This window comes from Teleopsis dalmanni, chromosome 2 (genome assembly GCF_002237135.1).
Source record: "Teleopsis dalmanni isolate 2A chromosome 2, ASM223713v2, whole genome shotgun sequence".
Taxonomy (NCBI): Eukaryota; Metazoa; Arthropoda; class Insecta; order Diptera; family Diopsidae; genus Teleopsis; species Teleopsis dalmanni.
Genome location: NC_051847.1, coordinates 54,478,817 through 54,505,075, shown reverse-complemented (window position 1 = coordinate 54,505,075; position 26,259 = coordinate 54,478,817). Strand labels below are relative to the sequence as shown.

The 26,259-nt window shown below is 28.1% G+C and overlaps 1 protein-coding gene across 3 annotated transcripts in view; it reads right to left on the bottom strand.

Annotated features, from left to right (window-relative positions):
• Positions 1 to 2,890: 2,890 nt before the first annotated feature.
• The window catches only part of LOC119686134 (transcription factor collier), a 60,828-nt gene continuing 37,459 nt past the window's right edge, over positions 2,891 to 26,259 (bottom strand). Inside the window, exons 5-12 of one of the 3 annotated variants that reach the window (XR_005252879.1) lie at positions 25,124 to 25,192; positions 8,226 to 8,307; positions 7,989 to 8,169; positions 7,085 to 7,366; positions 6,713 to 6,857; positions 6,352 to 6,623; positions 5,616 to 6,006; positions 3,152 to 3,236 (exon numbers count right to left, since the gene is read on the bottom strand). Coding sequence is in view for 1 of the 3 variants with exons in the window: in XM_038100609.1 (XP_037956537.1) it covers positions 3,145 to 3,236; positions 6,352 to 6,623; positions 6,713 to 6,857; positions 7,085 to 7,366; positions 7,989 to 8,169; positions 8,226 to 8,307; positions 25,124 to 25,192 (1,123 nt within the window). In the remaining 2 variants the exon portion in view is untranslated. Of the gene's footprint in view, positions 3,237 to 5,615; positions 6,007 to 6,351; positions 6,624 to 6,712; positions 6,858 to 7,084; positions 7,367 to 7,988; positions 8,170 to 8,225; positions 8,308 to 25,123; positions 25,193 to 26,259 lie in introns of all 3 variants that reach the window. The other 2 variants (XR_005252878.1, XM_038100609.1) reach the window with 2 other exon arrangements.

Genomic DNA, 26,259 nt, shown 5'->3' with positions numbered 1-26,259 from the left:
TTATTTTATTTATTTTTTGATTTACCGTTAATGAGTTCAATAATTGAAATTTTACGATTTATGTTCATGTATGGTTTTTTTTTCACACAAACTAGAATTTATGTAGTTTAAGTTTTGGGATTTTAAGGATTAATTAAACAATTGAATTGATAAAAAAATTTCTTCATTAAAATTTAATTTATATAATAAATATTTTTTAATATGTATCTAAGTTTTTTGCCATTAACTATTTTTAATATTTTATTAATAAAATCACGATTTAAGAATTTTTTACGAATATTTTCTTTCTTCTCTATCAAAGAACTTCGTATTATTTAACAACTATATGGAACCATAGCAGAGTGTGCTGGAAGTTCTCTGGGAAAACAGATATATTGTAAAAGTATGGGCAAATTTATATTTTGATTATGTTTTTTTTTTTGTTACGTATTATGCTCTATAAATAATCGATTATATTGATGAAATTATATATTTACTCATTTTAGGTTTAATTATTTTGTAACAATTTATAACTACACTAAGAAATTGTATTTATATTCAATATTCATTCATTTCTGGTTAAATTCTATTTATTTATAAAAATAATAGAGTTCGTACATTTATGTCAGTGTTGTGTATGGGTATTTATTGTATATCAGCAAATATTTTGAATAATTTTCCAAATACAGATTGATCAAATAAGCACTATATATATTTTTTAACGTATACTGACGTTTTTTTATAAATTTTTAATAGAAGATTTGTGTTAATTTTTGGTGGTAAATATCCATGGATGGATATACAGTTGAATAGATTTGGCAATTATTAAAGTTTATTACAAAAATTATTAATTCTTTTCTGGATTCGTTTCGGAGAATATGTGGAATTTGTGGTCAAAATGCTCGATATGTGCTGATTACTATTCCGAATGTAATTTAAAAATTTGGATAAAATAGAACTGTTCGTGATGTTAGAGAATCTAACTCATTTAAAAGTAAACTTAAAACATCAACAATCAATGAATTATAGTATGTATGCAAATCGAGAAAAATCAATTAGACGTCATTTTCAAGTAATTGGATTTCATTATAGCAGAAATATATTCTCAGAATATGTATTCTTTATAAAAATTTAAATGTCAAGACGTGTAATGACTCAATAGTCTTGAATCAAATGACTATTTATTGCGTAAAAATATGCTAGATTTGCTATAGTAGCACTTGAAACAGATCTATAATATTTAGGAAAAACATATATAGTTTTAAAGCCTATTCTTAATAAAATTGATTTGTGAATAATCAAAACTTCAAAATTGTTGCATTTGGGATGAACAAAATCTACTGAATAAATAACCTTTGTAGTTATAATTATAATTAATCTTTATGTCTAAAGTTTGGTATGGTTTGGGGTCTTCAAATAATAACATTAATTATTTGATATCGACTTAGACGGTAAGTGGTTCTATAAGTTGATGAAACATGACATATATTTCGTCACATAACCAATTTATTGACATAAAAGTTAAATATATATATAGCTTTTATTTGATCAATATTTTTATTATATGTGTGAGTGATTTTTAGAAGTCATTATAAACATATATATAATTCTCAGTTGCTTCAAATTTGAAGTGAGATGTAACTATTATGTTTTTTTTTCTTTAATGAACAAAAATAGTGGGTTCGGTTAGGTTATAACGAATATTCTAGGAATTCATTTATGACTAAGAACTCAAACGTTTAAAAACCATTTTGAACCTTTGTCAAAGCTCAAAATGCTTCTTAGAGGAAGGTTATGGAGCTGGCCAAGAACCTTGAAAAAGTAAGCTCCTGGCGATTAACATTAGCAAAAAATGATATTAATATGTCTGAGAACTTAAACGTTTAAAAACTACCTTGAATCTTTGTCAAAGTTCAAAATGATTCTTAGAGGAAGGTCATAGAGCTGGTCAAGAACTTTAAAAAAGTAAGGTCCTGGCGATTAACATTAGTAAATTAAAATTAACGATTTAAATGATATATGCACATTGTCAAATTTATCACATTTGCAGAGCATAACTATCGGTGAATATTGTCTCATTACGATCGTGGGTGCATAGATCGTTTGTTTTGAACTGGATCATGAGTCTAAAAGCAATAAATGGTTTTATTGTGGATCCAATTAAGAATTTGACATGGATGAAAATTTCGTTTAAAAACAATTAGTAACTTAAGCGCATTTGTAAAACAGGGACGATACGAGTATTAAGTATTATCATACTCTTCTCACTCTTTTAATTTGTAAGCAAAAGAGAATATCGATGAGGTTGTGTTCTTTTAAACTGTATTACATGAAAACCTGTATTTATAATCTTTATTGTTGGGAGTAATTTTTATTTCTTATTTGACTTTAAAATAAACTAACATATAATAAAAATTTCTGTGTGTGTGTGTGTGATTACAACAATGTCAAAAATCTGTTTAATATTTTTTGATTTTATACTTAGCTTACTTTTACTATATATGATTATAATAGCATTTCTTTAGTTTTGATTTAATCTATTTAATTTTTATTAATGTTCTGCCTAAAATTGAATTTCGAATTTTGTGATATGTTAGCATTTTTTTTATTAATAATTTTTAAGTATTTCCTTCAGTTTGTGTGTTCAATATGACATTTTTTTTTTTTTTTATTGAAATATTCTATATATTTTTTTATTTTTGTATATAAGATAGCATTTTTGCTTATAAGTGATTTAAGATTTAAAAAATTTTTGCTAAGGAAATTTCGTATACAATATTTTTGGTAAGATACGAGATAATAATATTAGTAATGTTTTATGTTTTTTTTTATATAATATTAAATACATATTTACAAAATTTTTTTTTAATAGAAAAACACATCTATTTGAGTGATGTGTGGTTTGTGCATGATTAGTTTTTCCTTTACACAAATTACAGCTACGAAACATTAATTTTAATTTTTACATCGAATATTGCACGCTTTAATAATTCATTAACTTGGTTAATGTAATTAATAAGGAAAGCAACAGGATTTTAAGGATATGTCCATTATGATATGGGTATAAGAGATACTTCTTATGAGTATTCATTTTTATTTCGGGATAATTCCTTTACAACTGCGTTATTTTGATTCCGTTTGGTCTTCTGCCAATTAATAGTAATATTATTTGGATGAAGTCACCAGTTGACTCGTGCTGTAACCTTGTGTATTGCAAGTGGGCAGAGCAAATGGGTTAAAGCTCAAGCTGCTCATTCCTGAAATTATATAAAAGTGAAAAAATTATTATTATAATAGTATATTTGTATATAATTGTATGTAATTCATAAATAATTTTAATATACAAACAGTATTTTTAAGCTTTATGAACTGATCTGAGAGATGGCGTAGCTATGATTTTTTGACGGATTTATTTTAGTCTTAACTAACAGAGTAAATGATGTTAAGACTCTATGAGCTGTCGGGTTCACATCGCATCTATTCTATCAGAAAAGAAACTTAATAAAGCCTGCTTTCAGCATTTTCAAAAGAGTTATAACAACAACAACAATTTATTCTAACATCAGAATAAGTAATGAAAAAGAATTTATTGTTGTAGTTCACTTCTTAGGGTTGAAGTATGTTTCCACTACTTACTAAGTAAGTGTAACTGACTAAATAGATTCGTTAAGCATATAAAGAGCTTCTGGCTTTTTAACTTACTTTAAAAAAAGTAATAACACTGTAATACACACTGTCTCATTTAGGCGGTTTTGCTCATTACAGTCACTAATGAGAATGATTTAGCATACAAAGTGCTTTTATATAAATGAGCTCATTATCAATAAATCAGCCCATTTAAGGCGTATAATGTCGAATACAACCATTAAAAATAAATTTCCCTCAAGAAAAATCATCAAAATTTGAAATATGTGTTATATGTTTAATATGTAAATTGTAAGCAAACAACAGCTGAGCTGTAAAGAAACGAAGTAAGTATTTAATAAAATCTTTGTTTTTATTAATTGAATATGTAATGGAAATGTTATGTATGTATATAAATTGATATTTAATTTTTGTGCAATATATTATTAAGTGAAATTTATTTAAAAAAACAGAAGCTCTCTTTGTAATTTCAAAGAACTTTCGAGCATATAAAATCTCTTTCACATGAAATAAGTAACTTATGTCAATGGAAACGACAAAATCTTAAAGTTACTCAAGTAACTTACTAAGCAAACAGTGGAAATATGGTATTACTCAGATAGTAGTATTGTACACCACTTGAAGGTTTGTGTGGATAAGCTGTTCCGAGATGTAGAGCCGAACATTTTTAGTGTCAAAAGGTCTTTGTCGAGGATAATTGGCTTACCAACTACTGATAATTGAATAATATGTATCAAATAATATATTTGATATATAATATATATCAAATAGTAAAATTATATATATTTTACAGTGCTAGGAATATTTCTGTTATCAGTTTATATAAGTAGGTAATGTTTTTTGATATTTCTCTTAATTTTTTTGTTTAATTTTAAGTTAAAGTTAACCGTTTTTAAGATATTGATTTTTATTTGGGTTCTTTTTGATTCATTTATGATATCTTATGTTTTTTAAAAAGAATTAAAAAAAACATTAAAATACTTTGAATATAATATCAAGGTAATTTTATAGAGAGGTTTCCAAAAGTAGTGAACTACAACAATAAAAAATATTTTTATATTATTTTAATTAATTAATTATTTTTTTGGCTACCCATGAATTTTTTTGGCTGTTTCGAGTATTGTTAAATACCCATCGTCAGAGGTTTTGGAGGTTTCTTGTATTTAAATCCATATTCGTAAATCATTTTCTTAGATTTTTTTTATATATTGATTTTATATAATTTTAATTAATGTACAGTATATATAGTTATGTATACTTGAGAGGGATATAACAGAAATCCAATCATTTCTTTAGCTACAGCTTTAAATGATTCATCTGATTACTATTATACTATAAAAGTGAATTAAAGAATGTTTTATATCATTGAAAGCTAAGAGAAAAACTGATTGAGAGAACTGTAGTTTGAATATAAGCTCGAAAAAATATATTAATGAATTCTCTCTTCTCAATGTTATTAACAGTACTATAAAACAGGGCTGTGAAATTACTTTGAACTGGAGAGGTTTTAAACCGACCTTATATCAAACTATTATGACTTTGAACTGAATTGCTGATATGAAGGTTAACTAAACTAACCTTTAAACCGAATCAATGGTTCAGAGTATCGAAACACTGAACCAAACATTTTTTGGTTCACAGTCCTTGTATATAAATGATCAGAAGAACTACATATATTTTAAAGTCGGTTTTGTTTTTTCAGAACTTTAACTTTTATTTTTATCGTTGTTTTTAGTATATTTCTATACGTATTTCGGCAATTTCGCTTTTGCCTTCATCAGGAGAATTCCTAATATTATATAGTAAGTTTCAATTATTCAGTTAACATATATTAAATTAATTATAAATAAAATAATATCGGTTTCATGATTATTCTTTGCAGTTACAATTTTTATAATATTTATTTTGCATTTGAAAACAATACAAAAATAATAATAAATAAATATAATGAAATCAATAAAAGTATATTAAAAGGAACAAATTATAAATACCATTTTAATGTGTGGATGGTTGTGTTATATGCGGCTGGAGAGTGCTTCAAATCAATTTCAGGTGAGGCAGATGAATGTTGTGGTTCATACAAAACGGGGCCTCACTCAAAATAACTCAGTTGATTTTCTTTAAGGACATTCTTGAATTTAAACGTTGCTGTTGTTGCCTTTTGGTTATGTTGTTTTTGTGGTTGTTGTTGTCGTTGTATATGTAGTATATGCACAGATAGACTCGAATCGGCATTTAACTTAACGTTACGGAATGGCACACGAGCTTAGACCGCTGCGGTGGCTGCTGATACTGCCGGATTGTGCCATGGTTGATGTGGATGAGGATAATGAGGATGGGTGTGATGGTGTTGTACGAGGGCCTGATGCCACGGCGTCGACACTGTTGAAATTAATGGCGAAAAGGCACTAGCTGAGCATATTTGTTTTACATAATTTTTTTTTTTTTTGATGTTTTTCAATATTTCAAATTTTTGTTTGTATTTTTGTTGTTTAAACGAAAAGTAAATAAAAAACTCAAGAGGAAGGAATATTTATATGTAATACAATATGAAATGAATTAATAAAATTTGTCGATTTTACATGCAAAGAAAAGAATAACAAAATAAAAAAATTCAGTTAATAATAAATTTTAACAAAATAAAATTAAATTGAGAAGTTTATAATGTTAAAAGAAGTCATAGAATTGAACCGGGATCGCGTTAAATGTTTTTTGCGCAGTACTTACTCGAAGTCGAATTAAAAACGCTACTTGGTGAAGATGATAGCGTACCCATATTAGTTGTAGAACCATATCCATTTGCAGCTCCTGTTGTAGCACCATATGAACCACCTGAACTGTGTGGCGTTGAAGCGCTACTACAGTAACCTCCTCGAGGACTAACACTACTTGACTGTGCCCGCTGGTAATCATCTTCGGTCCATTGACCTGAGCCATCCTGTACGCTAACAGCTAACTGACCAGCGTAAGAGTTGAAACCAGTTGAACCACCAGGTGATCTGTGGGTGCAAGTAAAATTAATTAGTAATTTGTTTTTTAGTATATTGCAAAAAATGTTACAAAGTAGTTTAGACTTGAATTTGTTTACCTTGGCATAGAATATAAGGCCTCCACCAAATCGGCCGCTCGCTTAAGTATAATTTCTTTTTGCAGTTTCTCGGGATCTCCGGGATGTCTTGGTATTAATTTTTGTAAGCGCTGAAATCCATAATCGATTGTGGGCTCATTAAGTGCTGCTTAGAATAAGAAAAGACCATTTGAATTTATAGCAAAATTAATATATGATATATCGGTTTAGTGAGAGATTTATTAACATACATCATAATTGATTTGCACTTTTTCAACTATTGAAATGTTAAATATAAAACTATCACTAAGCATTTGATGAAACTACATTTGTTATACAAACATACTACTATTTTTCTAGAAATTGTATTCCTAATACAGTACATTTACTTACAGACATAGACAAAGCGTCCAGGTGATCCTTTGCAAAATTGTTTACTTTTATATGACAGTGTTACTTCAACTACACCTGGTATATGGCGTGGTGGGGTCTGTACTCGTATGGCGTGTGATGTAATAAGTTCACTCCACACTAACATCGTACCAAATACAACTTGAAGACCATCGAAAAAATTATCACCAACAATAATAACCGTAGCACCGCCAGATGTCCAACCTTCACTTGGAGATATAGCCTTTATGCAAGGTGTGGCAACAGGTAATGGTGGATATAAGCCTATAAATATATTTAAATGATAAACATATTAAATATTTTATATAATAAAAAGGGAAATTAGCATTATAATATTTATTTGTTAATGTTACTACACTATAAGGCAAGGGTGGCTAGCAGTACCTACAAGTTAATTACTTTCAATCCAAATCCAACAAATTATAAGATACAAAAAAATTTTACCAATTACAATAACAAAAAACGATTCAATTAATAATAAATGAAAATAAAAAAAGTTTTAATATTATAATGTAATTAATTCTACATAGCTCAAATACATATATGACGTCAGTGAAGAAATTGTTTGCAAATTTTAGTTTATATTTTTCTTCAATATATTTTTTTAAAATATAGAAAAAAATTATCTACGAAAGTAAAGAAATATCTATTATTGTAAATAAAAAAAGTTAAAATATTTCATCATATTTCCATTTCCTCCAATAAACACATATTGCAAACATTTTCTCAGCAATTTACATATAATTATTTAATTGATGAATTAATAAAATTTTATTAATTAATTAACTAATAAATTAAGATTTTTATACCAATTATAGAATATTTAATTTATCAATAAATTTTGTCTAATTTAAATGGAAAAACAAAAGCAAATTTTGTTACAGACCATCATAGGTACTGTCAGGCGCAAGGGGGTGACCCGAAATAGACAGGGAAGAGTTTCCAGTACCTTCCGTAGTATCCAAACGTTTAGCTCTACGTCCATGTTTAGAGTTATTATGCACAAACATATTGTCCGAAATGGCTAATAGTGGTCCGTCAACTGTTACTTGTGTGGATATAACGACCTATAATGAATAGATTATGAAGTGATTTTATCTAAGTAAAAATATATCATATTTACCTGAAATCTGCGCATATCTCGGGGATTACCAGCATTTTTTAAGCAGTTTTGATTGCACTTTAAGAAGAACTTTAGAAAGAAACTGAAAAAAGACAAGACATGCACAAATATTATAGAGTTGAATATTGATTCATACTAATGTTTTATAAAATTTTTTAGCGTTTATTATTATGTAACAAGTACATCATATGTATATGTATTTGTAATATCATTATTATATTATTACAGAATTAATGCTGAGATATATGCTCCTAAAAATTCTATTGACTTTAGGAAATCAGCAGGTCACTCATACGTACAATCATATAAAAGTGGTTCAAGTAGACTTCTAAGATGTATTGTGTTGTCCCGGAAGAATGCACTTTAATCTCTTAGTAAATAGGTTGAAGATATTATTAAACTTTATAATGTGCTTTTGTTCAAATTTCTTGAAATCTTTTGGTTCGTCATGTTCTTAACATTTAACATCTTAGCATATTAATTATATTTTAGTCTTATTTTGGTAGTTAGCAGAAGTATGTCTCATTAAGAATACATTTAAATACAATTTGAGATCATTTCGATTTAGACTGCAAAACGTATTAGTATTTTGACTGTTGACTAGGCACAATTGTAGCTTTTGAGACTTTGGTATAATTGATTGGTGTCGACCTCAATGTTTATGTTTGAAATTTTTTGCCGGGCTTTAGGTCGTGGTTTTTAATTTTAAATTTTTATAAAATAATAACTAAAATACAAGTTATTATATAAAAATTTAAAATTAAAAACCACGACCTAAAGTCCGGCAAAAAATTTCAAACTAATCTATATTTTGATATAGTTGGTTCTTTAGTTACCAGACTTTAAGGTTATTTCGATATATAGCGGATTTTAATAAAATACGTTGTTAAATCACAATATTTTGAAGATTGTAATTGCGCCCTTGACTCAAATAAGCTGTTTAGATAACATTAGGTTCATAAATTTGATAATAGTTTGGATTTGATGTTTTTGACTACCGATGCAGTTTTAACTCTATTTAGTTGACTGTTCTTACTAACTTTTATTCCTTTCCTAATTTATATTATAAAATTTTCTTTTATACTATTTTTATATTTTTATACTATTTTTAACATGTTATAGAGAAAAATATTTAAGATTTATATTGATGATGCATGATTTAGTCAAGATTTGATATATTATTAAGATAATATTAAGACAATAAGGCCAATTATAGTTGAGTTCAAAGTAAGATAAGGATATAATAGTTACTTACTCTTTTGGACATCTATTATCTTTACAATTATAATAAATTGTAGTTAAAAATTATATCCATTGTAGCACTTAATTAACTTTTCAAAATGATGGGTTGTTAAGGGAAAGGCTAATTGGATAATAATAATTTTCCCAATAAGTAGCCATAAGATATACAAATTCAATGGTTTCCTAAGTTTCGAGGTTTCACTTTACACTTTTCGAAATGTATTTAAACACTTCAATAAAATTAGTTTAAATGTAGGCAGTATAAAAGAGCTCAATAAGCAAAATTTAATGGGAGCAGATGTTTGTCCTGCGGCTATATAATCGCTTGGCACTTGTTACTCTATAAGTTGCATTGGTATTATGTTTTTAGTGTAAATACTTCATTAGCTCCGGAGGCTAAAACTGAATTCACGCGAAAATTTTGCTGAAGGCGCTAAATACAATATTTGTGATAAACCTTGCTCAGCATGACATCGACTCAAACAAGTACGAATATCCTTATGGCAGGATATGTATGGTTTTGATACCGACACCATCGGGTATTTATTGTGCGCCGTGTGCGATATGAAAACGCCCTATTTGATTCTGTTTGTAAAATAAACTAAAATTATACAATTTAGTGAACAATGTGTTATCACAGTGGTGGAAGCAATGACAGGAAGGAAGGAAGCAAGGAAGGAAGAAGAAAAATAATTTTATATTTAACTTTGGTTAAATGAAGTTGCATCGCATCAGCATCAGCACCAGCACCAGCACCAGCGTCAGCATCAGTATAACGTAGATCAAAACACATCAACATAGTCCTTTCTCACATAGGTCGACAAATTGCCATAAATCAGCTGAATATACTTAAGAGGAAACTGCTTGACATATGATACTCATGATATGATTTTATATAACAAAAATTTACTTTCCTTTAACGCAGTTGTCCTTGCATGCATATTTATTCCTTTTTTTGTCCTAAGTTATTTGTGTCGTTATAGTTGAGAGCAATTTGGAAACAATTATGTTTGTTTAAATTTATAACTTGTAAGGAACGAAATTAATTTATAGGCCATCTTTGGTGTATTCCAAGGATCTCAATTGTATTTGTAAAATGTGTTGACATTTTTGAGACTTCAAAAAAATTTATATATTTATGATGGCAATTTGTTAAAATGTTTATTAATTTGAATATATTTAGAGAATTCCAGATGTGCATTTCAGGAAGAATGAACATTTTATTAATTTTTTTTTCGAAATTTATTTGAATTTATTTGAATATTTGATATAAAATGCGAATGGATAAAATTTAAATAATTTCATATTCAAGTGTTTATTTTCATTAGAGCATTTATGGATATATAATATTTTGATTTGTTTGAGTAATATATATATGTACTTTAGTACACCTATCAGTATACATTTTTATTTCTTTAGCACTTTGAAAAGTTACTTCTCCACTTTGTTCATTAACTTAATCAAAATTTTTCAAACCCATTATAAATTATATACTATAATATAAAAATTATACTGTTGTATTTATTTATACAACTTAAATAAAAAACGTTTTTAACTATTGTCATTACTTTATCTTAGCATCTTTGACGTTAATCTTGTTTTTTATAGAATATGAGCCAACAAACTTATTACTTTTAAATCTACACCCAGTCTTATGGCATTTTCAATTGATAATTCGGGGATAACTTTTTCTATCGAGATGTTCTTTTAGTGCAATATTATTTTCGATTGGTAAATCTGGTGCAAAATTTATAACAGTCGTGATTAATATATAACACTAGAATTTTTGTCAGAGTAGCAAGATAACCCTAAACCTAACAGGTGTTTTATATGGTTAACATATTAAATATAATTTGATTAGATGTATCTATTAATGAAAAATATAAGCGTCAATTAATACTCCTACAAAAATCTTAGATTACTCTAAAAATATTCGATTGGGCAACAAAATTTGATAGATCGGGAGTAAATTTAGATTGTATACTGATTTACTAATTGAAAACGCCATTAGAATTTCGATTTCATAACACAAATTTTATGTAGTATTTATCCAGATCTGTTAATATTTTTACTGCCCGCAGAGAAATAAAGCTCTCGAAATCAAATTTTATAATTATGTGCATAGTTTCTATACTACTTTATGAAGTGGCATTTAAATATATAGATTCCAAAACGATTACTTCTTAATTTACCTATGATAGCAAGAGAAGACATTAAAATACTTGAAAATAATGTCTTTAATATAAATTAAAAAAGACTATAGTTCGTCTTAATTTCTATATAATGCCTAAGAAATGTTATGGTATTCATAGAATATTAAAGCAAGTCATATCTTATATAGTATTAAAGAATATTGTATTACCTTATTGAAACAAAAAAAAAATTTTTGTTTAGCAATATACAAATTTTTATCTATATTTACTTATATTTAATGGATGAGGAAGTCTAAAATTATATCAGGCCATTATTGCTTCAGCTTTATAAGTAATTACAAAGAATTTGAAATCAAATTTTCTGTTTCCATTAAATATTTTAACCTTGAAATAGTAATTATGAATATTGAAAATAAATATTTTTAAATATTTTATATGATTATTACAAAACAGTAAATAAAGTTTTTATATATATTTTACAAAAAAAACGAATTTGCAAAATACCAGATGCCGGCTATAAAATTAAGTGGAAATGTTATTTTTATCAAATTTATTCAAAGTTATGTGACATATATTAAAACGATATATGAATTAATTTATTCGAAATTATTTATAAATTGATGCCATACAGGGGAAAACAATTCATTGAACTAATCTCGAATGGGTCATGTGTTTCAGTCTTGTACCGGCGTGATCTGCTACAATTTCTTCATACGAGTATTACTGCTGATAAGGCAATGAGTGCCATGTGAAATAGAAAAATACACGAACTTGTGTGCTGGTTTTATGGAGCAAGTGTGACTTGACTTATCACTGAAATATGTGGCATTAAATTACATTTTAACATATTATGTTTCTTATATTTGTGTGTTGTTGAAATTTGAGTGTCTACTTAAACATTTGGCAGATAATTTCGGTATCAATGTTAAACGTTTAACAACTTTCCAGGTTTTTTATGTTTAACTAATTTTACTAAAATTTCCCAGAAATAATTATTTTATTAGTCGAAAACTAAAATCCTATATACTCGCCTTAATGAAATTGTAATTTAAATATTTTGACAGGATATGTTAGACTTCATCCTTGTATACAAATAAGAAATGAAATGACTTGAAGAGGGCAAGTAAAATATGACTGAACAGATGAAAATGATATGATTGGATTCAATACAATCATGGATGTGTAATTTCACCATTTCATAGAACAACAAAAAATTGTTAGATACTATTATAAATTATAAGAAAAGTGTGGTGATGGCATTATAATATCGATGACTAATAATAGTTTTAATTGTTATATAAATGATATAGTTAAGAGATAATTTGTAGTTTGTAACTTAGATTCTAATGTTTTATCAGTTCATTAATACTTGTATTTACAATTTACTATAAATTCAAAAAACATCCATTTTTAGTTTAATTTTATATAACTGTTGTTTATGCGTTAGTTTTAAAAATAGCAAAGCAACTGCAATGGCTTTCTGCAAATAAACAAAAAAAGTGAACAAATCTTTCAATTTGAAGAACGCAAATTAATGTAGTTTTTAGGTGGTAATCTAGGGTAACTTCTTAACGGCAGAACTTACTTTTAGTACAGTTTTCATTTTCGATTGGTTAATTTCAAGCAACATGTATAACACTCGAAATTAATTTGTAATACTCTACATATTTTGCCAGATTGAGATTAATAGCTCTTTTATGTTCTTTGGTAATATTTTATATTACAAATATTGTGTATAATATGAATAAAATAATAATAAATAAAATAAGAAGCGGTATTGATTTACAACACATATGTAGCTCTCCAATAATACTGGGATTAACTTAAACATGGTTCACAAAAGCAAATCTAGATTTTCAATCTAAAATGACATTAGTGTACGTTAGTTTTGGAGCTATCAAAGAACACTGATGATAGTTATTTGTCAGTATCTGAAAAAGCGCTGTGGTCAATGCAAATATGTATTAATCAAAAAATAAAAATTTTTGATTTAAATTTGACACTATTATCGACTTTTCTATTCCAAATATATTTTTTGGAATATTTTTTTTTTGGATTGTTTATAATGGTATTGAAGATATTATTTATATTTTAAAGTATATTTCATAAAATTGAAATTTTTTTATTACTAAAAATATAACTTAGAGATATTTGAAACTCTTCAATAAATTACTGTTGTGTTTGGTAGGTTTTTTCCAAGTAAATTTATAAAAGTATTCCAATTTATTGATTTTAGAGCATAATGTAGATAGTGCATCGTAATGAGTAGTGAATATTTGAATCTATATATATTATTTTTATGCTTTATACATTTTAAGGTAAAATATTTTTAAAATCATTCAAAACCAAAATTTTTTTTACTTTTAAGAAAAAAACTTATTTTACTGCCACTATATAAAACGCCCAGTTTTTACAGATTTCAATGTCAAATAATTTTGACAAAACAGTCGTCAAGTACGCATATATACTTGTTGAACTTTTAGGTCTATCAATAATACGTATCTAAAAAAATTTATTTTAAAGACTACCAATATCGTAATTAAAACCTAATATGCTTATATACATTATATACAGTACAAACACTATATAAGAATCCCAGTATTTACTGATTTCATTGTCAAATAATTTTGACAAAATAGTCATCAAGTAAGCATATATACTTGTTCAACTTTTAGGTCTATCAATAATACGTACCTAAAAAAATCTATTTTAAAGGCTTCTTAGTACCTAGTACCTAATGCAAAGGTAAAGATAATACCTTTACCTTAAAAATCGAATGAAATTTTTAAACCAAAATAATTGATATCTCTTTTTGTGTTTTATTATTTAAATCACGATTTTGAATTTGTCGTAATCCTACACGAATTTTAAGTTTAAAAATTAAAAATTCAATTTCTTACCATTTCTCTTCGACATTTTTTGTTCAAAACATTGCCAGTTAACAAGAACTTTTGCGCCATTATTTTATGAACCTAGCAAAAGGCAACGTGAGAGTTGTTGTTGGTTAAGTTGCCCTTTAATGTTTAAAGGAAGCGATGTTGGAAGCTGGGTAGTGCGAGTGGGAGAGCACGGCAAATAGTTTGATACACGCTTTTCTGAAGTAATAAAGCTAAAATCAATGAAGTGCATAATTGGCCATTTGGAAATTTTCGTGCACAATTTGTGTGATGATGACCCAAAAAAAATTTATTCCTCATTAAAAAAGAGTGTTTTTTTTTGTACACGTATATTTACTTTATTTTTAGACCATTTGAGTAAAATTTATGAGCCGAATATTTACATTATATAATAAAATATGTAATTGATATTTTTGTAGAGTATTCTATTTCAGTAAAAGTTTTAAACTGGAACTGATATTGAGTTCTTTATAATAGAGACATTTTTATGGCTCATTATAGTTTTTCAAAGTTTTCAAAATGGGGCTGATATTAATATCTATATAATGCATATATAGCACAGTAATAAGCAAATTTCTGAAACCTTTCATTTTAGAAAAGTTTTAAAAGAGTTCCTAATATAGATATCTATCAAATTAAGAGGGATATATCGTAGTACTTCCCGAGCTGATATATAGCGTAGACTTAACACAACTTTAACCATAACAATATTTTTAAAATTGTTCTGTTCTTACAAGGACCGGGATTGATATAAATATAGTTTAATGGAGAGATAAACAATTATAACCTGTCCAATATTTCTAAAATGTGGCTTTCACTTTCAAAAATTTGAATTTTGATTTAATTTAGATATTATACATATTAGATATTATTGAGATGCTAAAATAATACCTCCAACGTTTGAGATGTGTTATCACAAAATAGGTAGGTAGGTGAAGTGGAAAAAGTGACGAATTCTCCTCAATTAACTGAAAGTCCGTTTTGATTCCACATTCTTCGTTATAGATAGAAGAATGGGCATATTAGAACCAGCCGGATGCATTCCATAAATACAAGTTTCTGGTTTATATTAATGTTGGAAATATTGCCGAGTATGTTAATGAATGATGCACCCAATTGTATAAGCCTGGTATTAGACAAGCCTGGGCATATGCACAATAGATGCTCCGGTATCTCCTCTTCGAGCAACAGTAAACATGTATTACAGGATTTGACAGGGCAAGCCGAACCGGATCCATGCTGTTCTATAGTCCAGTGTCTCGTTACTTACTTTGTTGGGCAATAACAGACGTGAGTCCTCCTTGGTCATATCTAGTAACTTCTAGTTCGATTAGTTGTTTGCTGTCGCCAGTTGGTAGTATCGAGTGCCTTTATATAGTTGTTCGTCTGGTCCTTCCACCGAAGTTGCAGACGTGATCTATATCGTTCACCACAGCGCGTACTGCGTCAAATATCTTTTTTGCTTAACCATTGGGTCTCGTGTCTCGTAAGCATAGTTGCTTCTGTGTACCAAGTCAGTGCTTCTAAATTTGGGTATCCATTTAGCTCTTGACCTGGCTACTGAGGATATATTTAATATTTCCATGACAATATTTGCCTGTATCCATGATCGTGAATCAACTTTCGTCTCTAATAATATATATCTTATTTTAAATTACTTTTCTCATTAACTTAAAAATTATTTCTAATTTTTTATTAATAACAATAATTTTAAGTTATTTCTCGTAGTATAAAAACTTGTTGGGTTTTCTTGAACTTTTGTATATAGATTTTATTAGAGTTGAAAACAAATGTTTAAAATCTAACCTTTTCTCACTTTTTGTTTTCTTAATGTCACTTAAAGCTTATTTAGTTTTAAAGTAAGAAAATAAATTTTTCGCCCGCCATTCTTGAATTCAATTGTATACAAACAATAGCCAGAAAAGTCCTTAATACGGCCATTTCCATTTCCATTGCCATTGCCATTGCTTTTGCCTTCGTCTTCATCTTCATCTTCGCCTTCGCCACCATTTTGTTTTTGTTTACGCATACTAAATAATTTTTATGCTTCAGAGAGCTCGAGCGTATCGAAGAAAGTTTTCCCTTTTGTGTAAGGATTTGTATTTCTAATAACCTTTCAGTGGGTGCGAAGTAAACTGAAGTTGAATGTCTAAGAGATGCCAATCTGTTGAGAGTTCATTGCTTCAGGAAGACCGTGCGGGTTGATGTTGACGTGATTTTTGGTATTTCCCCTTGTGTTTATATTATTTTTGTTTAGAAAGAAGACGTAAAAAGCAAAAGTAAATAAAGCTTTCTTTTTGGCAAAAACACTTTCACTTTCATTCTCAATTTTGAGATTGAGATTCCACTCAAGTGCGTCACCATTTTCACTCAAACAAAAGTGAGAGTTTATTTTAATTATAAACTTAACTGATGTATCCTTTGTGGCACTTTTGTAGTAAAATTTATAAATACTTTTTAAAAAAAGGGTATCCTTTGCTATACTTTTATAATAAATGGTTAGATTAAATTTTTTTCCAGATATAATTTTCTCTTTATTAGTTCATATCATTTGTAGTATTTCTATCTGATATGGAAAAATTGTAAATTTTTTATATTTAATTAATTATAAAACAATTCACTAACATTATTAAAACTTAAATTTGTTTGTTAATTTGAATCTTTGTTATATTTTTTTTTAAATATAACAAGAAATTTTTCATAGTTAACAACCCGTGAAAGAACAAGAAAACAACAACAGCAACAGAAACATAAACACTCACGCAAAAAATACATTCTATATGAAGGTTAATAAGAGTTGATACGAAAAAAATTGTTCTCTTTTTTGTTTTGAGGGTTGCTTTGGGATTCGATGCCATGCTGCTGGGACCAGGGAATACCTTTTTAAAAGTAACAACAACACTGGAAATAACATAAAATGATACTTTGACGCCAAAAAATTGATGATGCTGATATCTACATCAGAGCAGACAACAGCATAAAGTGAAACTTTCAATGGAGCAATATAAACCCGGTGAAAAGATACGGTTTGGTATAGAAATAAGTCCGTAGAAACATTTATAAGTTTATATGTATATATATATATGTTTGATTGTACCTGTGTTAAATTCCTCTTAAGTTACGATTTATTTCTTTTTATATCGACTATAATAAAATAGATATTATAAAATCAATACTGCAAAATCAAATGATTAAAACGTGTTGAAAAGGAACGTACACTCAATTTCATAAAGAAGCCATCATCACTCAATAAATAAGTTTAATAAAAAATATACATACATACATAATTTTTGTAAACAGTTTCAATATGAAATATATCAGTCAAAATAGAAATATGGAAAAAAATGGGTAAGAGTATCATCGAAAAGTCTGTGGTTTGAAAGAACTTCTTATATAAATATAAAGGTATATTTGGCTTATTCTTAAATATGTAAGTTATTTTTTTTAATAATTCTATTTAAATTATATACAAAACTGATAAAATTCATACAATAAAAATATAAGATTACACGGTGGACAAACGATTTACATGGCTTAAACATATTCAATTGAAAAGAATTAGCTGTGCCAAAATTCTTCATCATCTCCAACCGCTATTTAAAAATGAAAATCTCAATGCTAAGAACAGGAAGCTGTTATATAACCAAATACATCGATCATCACTGCTATATGGATGTGTGGCGTTTAGCAACGCCTCAAACACTACTATTTGTCAGGTAGAAATTGCACAAAGCCAGGCTCTGAGAAGACTTTTCAAGGTACCACGGTACAGTAGGACGAATGACATTCTCAGGGACCTCAAGATTGATCGGATCAAAAAATACATAAAGAATAGAGCTCTGAAATTGTTTACGAAAACTGATAGGCTTACCAACACCGCGTTATTGAATCTCAGAATGATTACAGGCTCCTTGTGGAGTTATGCAGATCTGAGTTCAATTATTGCTTAGTCTGATGAATGAATAAACAATAATTTAGTAAAGGCATAGAGTGGGGATATGAAGAAACTTCGCAGTTAACAGAGAGTAAAAGTGCTCAAGTGCACTGACTCAACTAGCCTCAACATAATAAAATATATTGTGCTAAATATTATAGTCTGTAATGTAAACCTAGTCAAATATATTTTATTAGGTTTATTAAAATTGATGAAAATGTTTTAAAATTGATATCCCCGTATAAACCTTAGTTGACGTTCTCTCTAATAAATGAGAGGTTTATGCATTTTTAGGATTATCGTTACGTGTATTTTGTCCAAACTTTTGTGTGTTAATTTTTGATTAATTTAAATTCAATAAAAAATTGACCAAAAGTTAAAGAGAAAAATGCTTTTTCATGTTGATTGTTACTTTTGTCGGCAAAATTACACAGTTTCTTTCACCACATCAAACGACGAAATATTTAACAATTTAAGCATAGAAAACAGAAAGACAGAGGTGGAGGGTATAGTATTATATTACCTTGTAAGCGCAGAATAAACACCAGAGGTTGCAAATAAATAAATCACAACGCAATTTTTTTGTAATTGAAAAAGTACCGACAGAAGACTCCAAACTACATAAAAACTGACAAGAACAATGCTGAAGTTTCAAGTTGAAATCCAAATTTCTTAGTTTCGTGATAGTAGTGGGGATGGATAATCTCTTTGCAATGGTGAGTGCTCGCTCATTTTGTTCCGAAGTTGCAATTGATTTTATTATATATATATATTCCATTTTTATTTATTTAGCTTTTTTTCTAGTTAGTTTTTATTTGGTCTATGAACAAAATTGTTAATCTCAACTGCATATCAATTGATGCAAGATTCAAAAAAATTACGTGTACATAAAGCGCAAACTACGTCGGAGGTCCATGCCATTCAGGCACTCTGGCACTCAGGCAATCAAGCAATCCGGCACTCGGCCTTAGTTTGTTGACTTGTCACTGATCGTGCAACAATTGGATACATTTTTCTAAAAAAATTCGGATAGCTGCAGTGTTTTCTGTGCAGCATTTAATCAAAATGCGATTACGTATATAGTCATAAGTGCGGCGGCAGCTAACGACTGCAACAGTTGCGACATTTCAGTACGAGTACGCTTCGCGGGTACTTGCGGTGCAACGCGTAGCGTGCGTACGATGCGCGTCCCAATTTATGCAACTTAAGTAAGCGCGTTGTAAATAAAAGAATGGACTAAATTCATGCTGGTCTTGCTGTTGGTAGTGTTTCTGCGTTACCGCAAGTACAACAAATGTTTTATTGATGAATTCGTTTGCTACATAAACTCTTTTATAGACGCCGAAATTGTATACCAAATCAACGTATCGACAATGATTGTTCGATCGATTGATCACATTGACAATTTGGATTTTGATGCTGACTTTTTATTTATGATTTGCTAGTAAAACAACCGAAAAGACACTTTGTGATGCATTTTTGTAGCTGTTTTACTTTTATTTATTTAATTTAAAATTAAATTTTGCACTAATAAAAAAGCGCATCGTGTGAGTTCGCAAATAAAACGAATTAAAAGGGTCACCATTACGTATTTCACGGTGTGTGGCTTCAGTTTGTTAACGTTTTTCCACTTGCCCAAATGAAGTCCACACATTTTTAGAATATTTTTCCTCTCCGAAATCATACTTGTATGTTTGTTTTTTGATTCACCAGAGTTACTTTAACAGCTGGTGTCGAGTATTTCGAATATTTTTTTTTTAAATTTAATCAATTTCAATCAATTTAAGATGGGAAAATTTCGAGCTTTTATTATTTAATATGAATTCGACGATTGATATGAAATTTGTTTATCATTTACCTAGAAGTCGCGCTATTACCATAAATGGATTATATTTACGATTGCGTGACAACTCAATTGAATGACTTCATAGCTTTTATAAGTTTAGAACTTAGCTGAGCAAACACCAAACATAATGTAACTAAGTGGGGTACTACTGCCATTCTACTCATCTACAATTTTATAGAAAACACTTTTTATAAGTGGCGCAAACCAAATGGTCGGTCATACAAAAATTGTTCTAACTCCCCTATTTTGAAAGCCAGCCAAGTTAACTTGGTTCGGTTCGGTTCGGAACTTAACATTTATTTTACATACTCATTTTACTTTTTACCTTGTCTGACATTTGTAAATTCTATTAAAAAATAATATTAAAACATATTTGTACCATCGGAAAAAAATAGAAGACATGTGCGCATTTTTTCTTGTTTTCATGTTAAAAGTTCGTTAAAGTGAGAACATAACCGACAAATAGAATTGACTTTTCGCAGGTTAAATAAAAATTTATATGAATTGTAGCCTCATACAGTAGTGGTAAGAAAAATTATTCCGTTACATTAGAGAAACCAAAATTATACGATGATTTTCATGTGCGAGTATGCTTGGGTTCTAGTGTTAAGTAAGAGATTGTTAGACATGTACACATTAAAGTATATTTAATATTGGAACAGCATTCGAAGCGTTAGATCCAAATGTTCTGATTAAAGAATTGAATATTTTTAAGGATCGAACACTTCAAACCACTGTTTATATTTAAAATATCAGCAGCTTTAGTGTCATCAACTTATAATTTTCGGGAATTAAAGTTTTTACTTTTTGTAGATTTTAAAAGTGGTTGACTTAAGCAATTATTTCTCGGTAGTCAAAATTGTATACTCAATATTTCTTATCAATTTTAAAAAGCTACACAATTCTTTTCAATAAGTTTGAAGAAGATTTTTATTAGAATAGGGCAAAAAATACCTTGCACAAAATGCATTGACATGCAGCAACATCGCATTGAATTACGACAATGTTGCTGATTTTCATTTGTTATGCACAACGGTGCAAAATGCCTGGCTGATGTATAATTGAAATAAAAGCATTGAAGTTTTTTTGTAGCATATCGAAATATTCGAATCGAAATATTGGTCTCTATTGTACTATAAGTGAACCCTATTGTGCAATAATTTCATGTCACAAGTCGATATTATAACTTTCTTTTAAAATCAATGTAAATCCACAGTCCGGTAACCTTGGGATGCAAGTTAAAATATATAATAGAATAAACTATATAGAATATATATTCAATTATTTCGATTGCATGAGGTTGGAAAATTAATTTATTGTGTGCCTTTTACATTTTTATATATTATGTTAAATTAAAACAAGATAATATTTACAATATCTTGTAATGCAAACTGAAAAAAAAGGTCATTAATTTATTATTGACAAAAAAAATTGACTTGAAATTTAATCTATTTTGCTATTTTTATTATTGAGCTTTGGGATGCTTTAAATAAATTTGTCGTCCTCTGTGCCTAAGACATCGTCCTTTTCTTTATCTCTTTCTTCACTTTAAAAACTGTATGTTTTAGTGAAAATAATTTTATACATATTGAAAATTTAATTTGAATTTATTAACTGATTTTAGTTTCACTTTTTTTATATACAGATATATCTTCAAATTTTATTTGTTCACAGTAGATCATTTTTCTTTGCCACCACTGTTACTCTACTTGAACAACAATTTTGCATATATCGATAATCGCTAAAACGATGACAAAGGTGGTGTTCCTCACTTGTTATCTATCTACAAGTTTTTAATTTTCTAAATGCATTCGATAGAAGTACGAAGCGATTACGGTGACTATACAGGTATTTTACATTGCCATATATATGTTACAGGTAAATTCCTATATATTTGCGATATTATATTCAACAATGTTAACAATTCTTGGTCCGAGAAAAATTGTATATATATTGATATATATATATATATCTAGATATTCATTTATTATTATTTTTTTTTTAATTTTTTTTTCTATTTTAGTACATTGATGGCAATGTTTGAAATGAATTTGAACCATTCGTGGTCAATTGTGTTGTTTCAGTAAAACTTCAATGGAAATTTTTCGTGTTTGTGGGCAAGAGAGTCAGCGTGCAATAAATCAACAAAATAATTGTTGGCAATTATGTTTGATGCCTGTTACCTTTACACGCTCCCCAATTGTTTGCATTCACATTTGAATGCATCTATCTATGCAATCATGCAACATTGCCACGCGGAAACACATTTAAACACATGTGCTTTTAAGCATATTTGCATATGGGAAGTATCCTTCATTACGGTTTGGTAGTGGAATATGTTATAGACAAATTTGTCTAATAAATTTATAGAAGCATTTGAGTAATGCAAATATGAATTCGTTACACTGTGAAATATTTTTAATATATTATATGTTCTGTTTTAACTAACACATTTAGGAATTTAATAACAATTAAATTCTGAATTATAATTTTAAAAATTTAAACTCTAAATTATATAGCATAAAAATGTTATTGAATAATATTGAAACATTTACCAGTGTTAGTGATTCTGCATATATATAATACAGTGGAATATTTATTAGATTATGAATAGTTCCTTAAGTATTTGGCTAGCAAATCGAATATAATGTCTTACGATGGGAGGTTTTGTATTATTATTCCTATAAAATCGATCACGTATACGTGATACAATATTGTATGCTCTTGCTTAAATTATATATGGTTCCTTAAGTATTTGACTAGAAAATCGAAAACAATATCTTGCAGTGGGATTTTTGTACTATCCGTTCCTATAAAATCGATCACACAATATGCTTGTTACAATACGATATTGTATTTTCTTGTATATGGTCCCTTAAGAACTTGAATAGCAAATCAAAAATAATGTTTTGCAGTTAGATTTGTATTATTAGTTTTCACAAAATCGGTCACACAATATGTTTGTTACAATACAATATTGTATTCTTTTGCTCTAAGATATTTAAAATCCATTGACATTAGATATTGAATATATTTTGAATAAGTTAACAAAAAAAAAAATGTAAAGCTTTTATGTGTTAAATATCCTCGAAGTCATTACAGAAATTATTATTATTTATTTAATTTAAATAATAAATAAATTTAAGTTATGTTAATTATGACTTTTTTAAGTAAGATTTATGGTCTTCTTTAAGTTGGTCACGACTACCGCATTCAAATGGACCTAAGCTTTACGAGCTTTATCATGCCATTCATAATAATTCAGCGAAGTAACATCTAGCTTCGCTAGCATAGTCATTTCGTGGAAATGGATGAAGATACTCTAGAGAAAAAGGTGTCTGGAGCGATAGTTGAAGAAAGAGTTGAGGTAGAGATGGGCCGTGTCTCTAGTGGAATGATTAATTTGAAAGAACATTACCGGCACTTAATGTATGAGTCACAGAAGATGCGCACGCAGCAGAAGCGTCTAGAGAGATATGCTGCATCAGGCCGAAAACCGGTAACGGGTTGTTATTGCCAGTTAAGTAAGTTTTTTAAATTTTAAAGTACTTAAAACTAGTAAGGTTTAAATAACTTACTTAAAACTAAGTTAGTAATTTAATTAACGAATTTGAAAGCATGTTATAACTTAATTTTCCTAACTTGATTTGGTCGCATGGATTAAATTTGTAAAAATAATGAAGCTATATCCCAATAATACAAATAATGCAAGTAAAACTTTATTTCTTGATCTTACATTATTTCTTAAAAATTGACACATTCTAAACACTCAATTTTGTATATTATTAATGCAATGGGTAACTCATTATTGGATTTAATTATACTAAACAAGTATAGAAAGTTAATTTAAGTATATGAAGAGGAAGCAATGTTAGATGGTGTGATCGGATTTATATTTTTTAAGCCCAATTATAATTTACTTCTAAACAAAAAAAAAATGAACAACAAATTTCGAATTAGACATATAAATTTAGCTGTATGTCTTATTTAGTTTTATAACTCTAGAATTTATGTAGCAATTTGAGCTGCAAGTACGCCACCCACAAAAATGAAATTATGTTATGTAGATTCGTACTTTCAAAAAGGGAAACAATAAAAAATTAGTCGTAAGCGCAAAGCAAGCAATTAACATAATTTCTTTGACACGTGACGTCCTCAGTTGAAGGATGCGTTACTGCGGTGCAACTACAACTTCAACTTGTAGAAAAAAGGATATTTTATGGAATGTATCAATTTACAAGGACACAACTGTTTGGTTGCGCTTTTGTCTGCTGTGCTCTGCTCTGCTCTGCCAGCAGAAGTTTTTGCCATATTTCGACGAGGCAGCAGACATTTTAAATCAACTCAAACTTTTTTTCATTGACGTTGCCATATTTTTGTAGAACATGAAATTTTTCAGTCGGGTTTTCATCCTCACTCGGATGCATTGTACGTACGTTAAATAAAATTCAGTTGTATATTGTCGTATCGAGTATTAAATTGCAGTTGATAATAATGCCAATAAATTAACTCTGTGTACTCGTATATCCGTAATATACTGGCAAAGGCGTGTATGGATACTTGCATATATACTAATATTTATATATTTACATACAAAAATTCGATAAAGTTTATAAGTAACTTGTGTGTTTATAAGTATGTTTGTTAGCTTGTTAAAACATACATTTGAGGTATTATAATGAAAAGCAGCTTAAAATGTCATCTTTTGTATTGCGTAGCTGTATTGTACGTAAACGAGAAAAAGTTTCTATAAAAACGTTTACGTTTAAGAAAATATTTAAAAATATCAACAATACTGAAGTAGAACCCAATGAATGACTACTTACCGATCAATAATAACAGGATCTGATGGTGTTTCATTGCGGTTGCCACAGCTTTTTTTATCACAGCATCGACTGCAAAATGTAACAAAGAAAGTAAATATTTATTTATTAATAGTTTTTTACGTAAATTTAAGAAATCACTAGAATAATTTAATAATCAATTTATATCTATTGTCGATTAATAAAATTATAAATAAATTTCTTACATATGTTTATGCAAAAATATTATTATTATATAAAAAAAAATTAAAAAATAAATTTTTAAAAATGTTTAAATAAAGATAACATTAACTTACAAATAAATAATATATTTTTTTTCTAAATACAGGACCTATAATTTCTACAGTGAAATTTTTCGCAGAATTCGAAACTTACAATGATTTTTGTTACGATTTCTCCATTATTTGTGGAAAACCGTAATTTTGGTTTCTTTAGCAATATCACACTGCATATGCCCCCAAAACTTTGTTGTAATTTTAAAGCATATGATATTATATATCAAATTAAAGCTGAAACTAGTACAAATATATTAAGTTACTTAACGTCAAGAGAATTTAATTACTTTAGTTGCTATAGTTACAAATGTGCAGATAAAAATCTTTTTTCTTTTTTTTTTGTCAACTTGTGATGGGACGTCTATACAAATATTAAAAAACAATTCTTTGTTAATTAATGTTGGAACTGATTTAAATATAAAGTGTTTAAATGACGACATAAAAACTGGATAAACATTACGAAAGTTATATTTAATTATCCACATTTGCCCAAAACATTGGTCTTTAAAAGTGAGTTAAACTAATATAAAAGAGTCCTCTTTGTTTGAATTTATTAAAAATTATTTTTAATAATAAAATTTTATGCTGACCGAGTACAACTGTTTCTAGTACGATCGTAGAGTAACATTAGCATAATTATTGGTACTGAGACCCCAAATAAAGACTCACACTCAAGAAACAGATATGTGTAAATACGCAACAAATAATGTCTTTACAAATAGAATAGTACTGAAATAAAAAAATTATAATAGTTTATTGCCACTTCTGGTAATTAAAAAGAACGACAATTGAATTGGTTATTATCTTCTGAGAAATCAGAAAAAAAACAAGAAAGTAGAAAATTGAAATTTCAACAACAAAAGT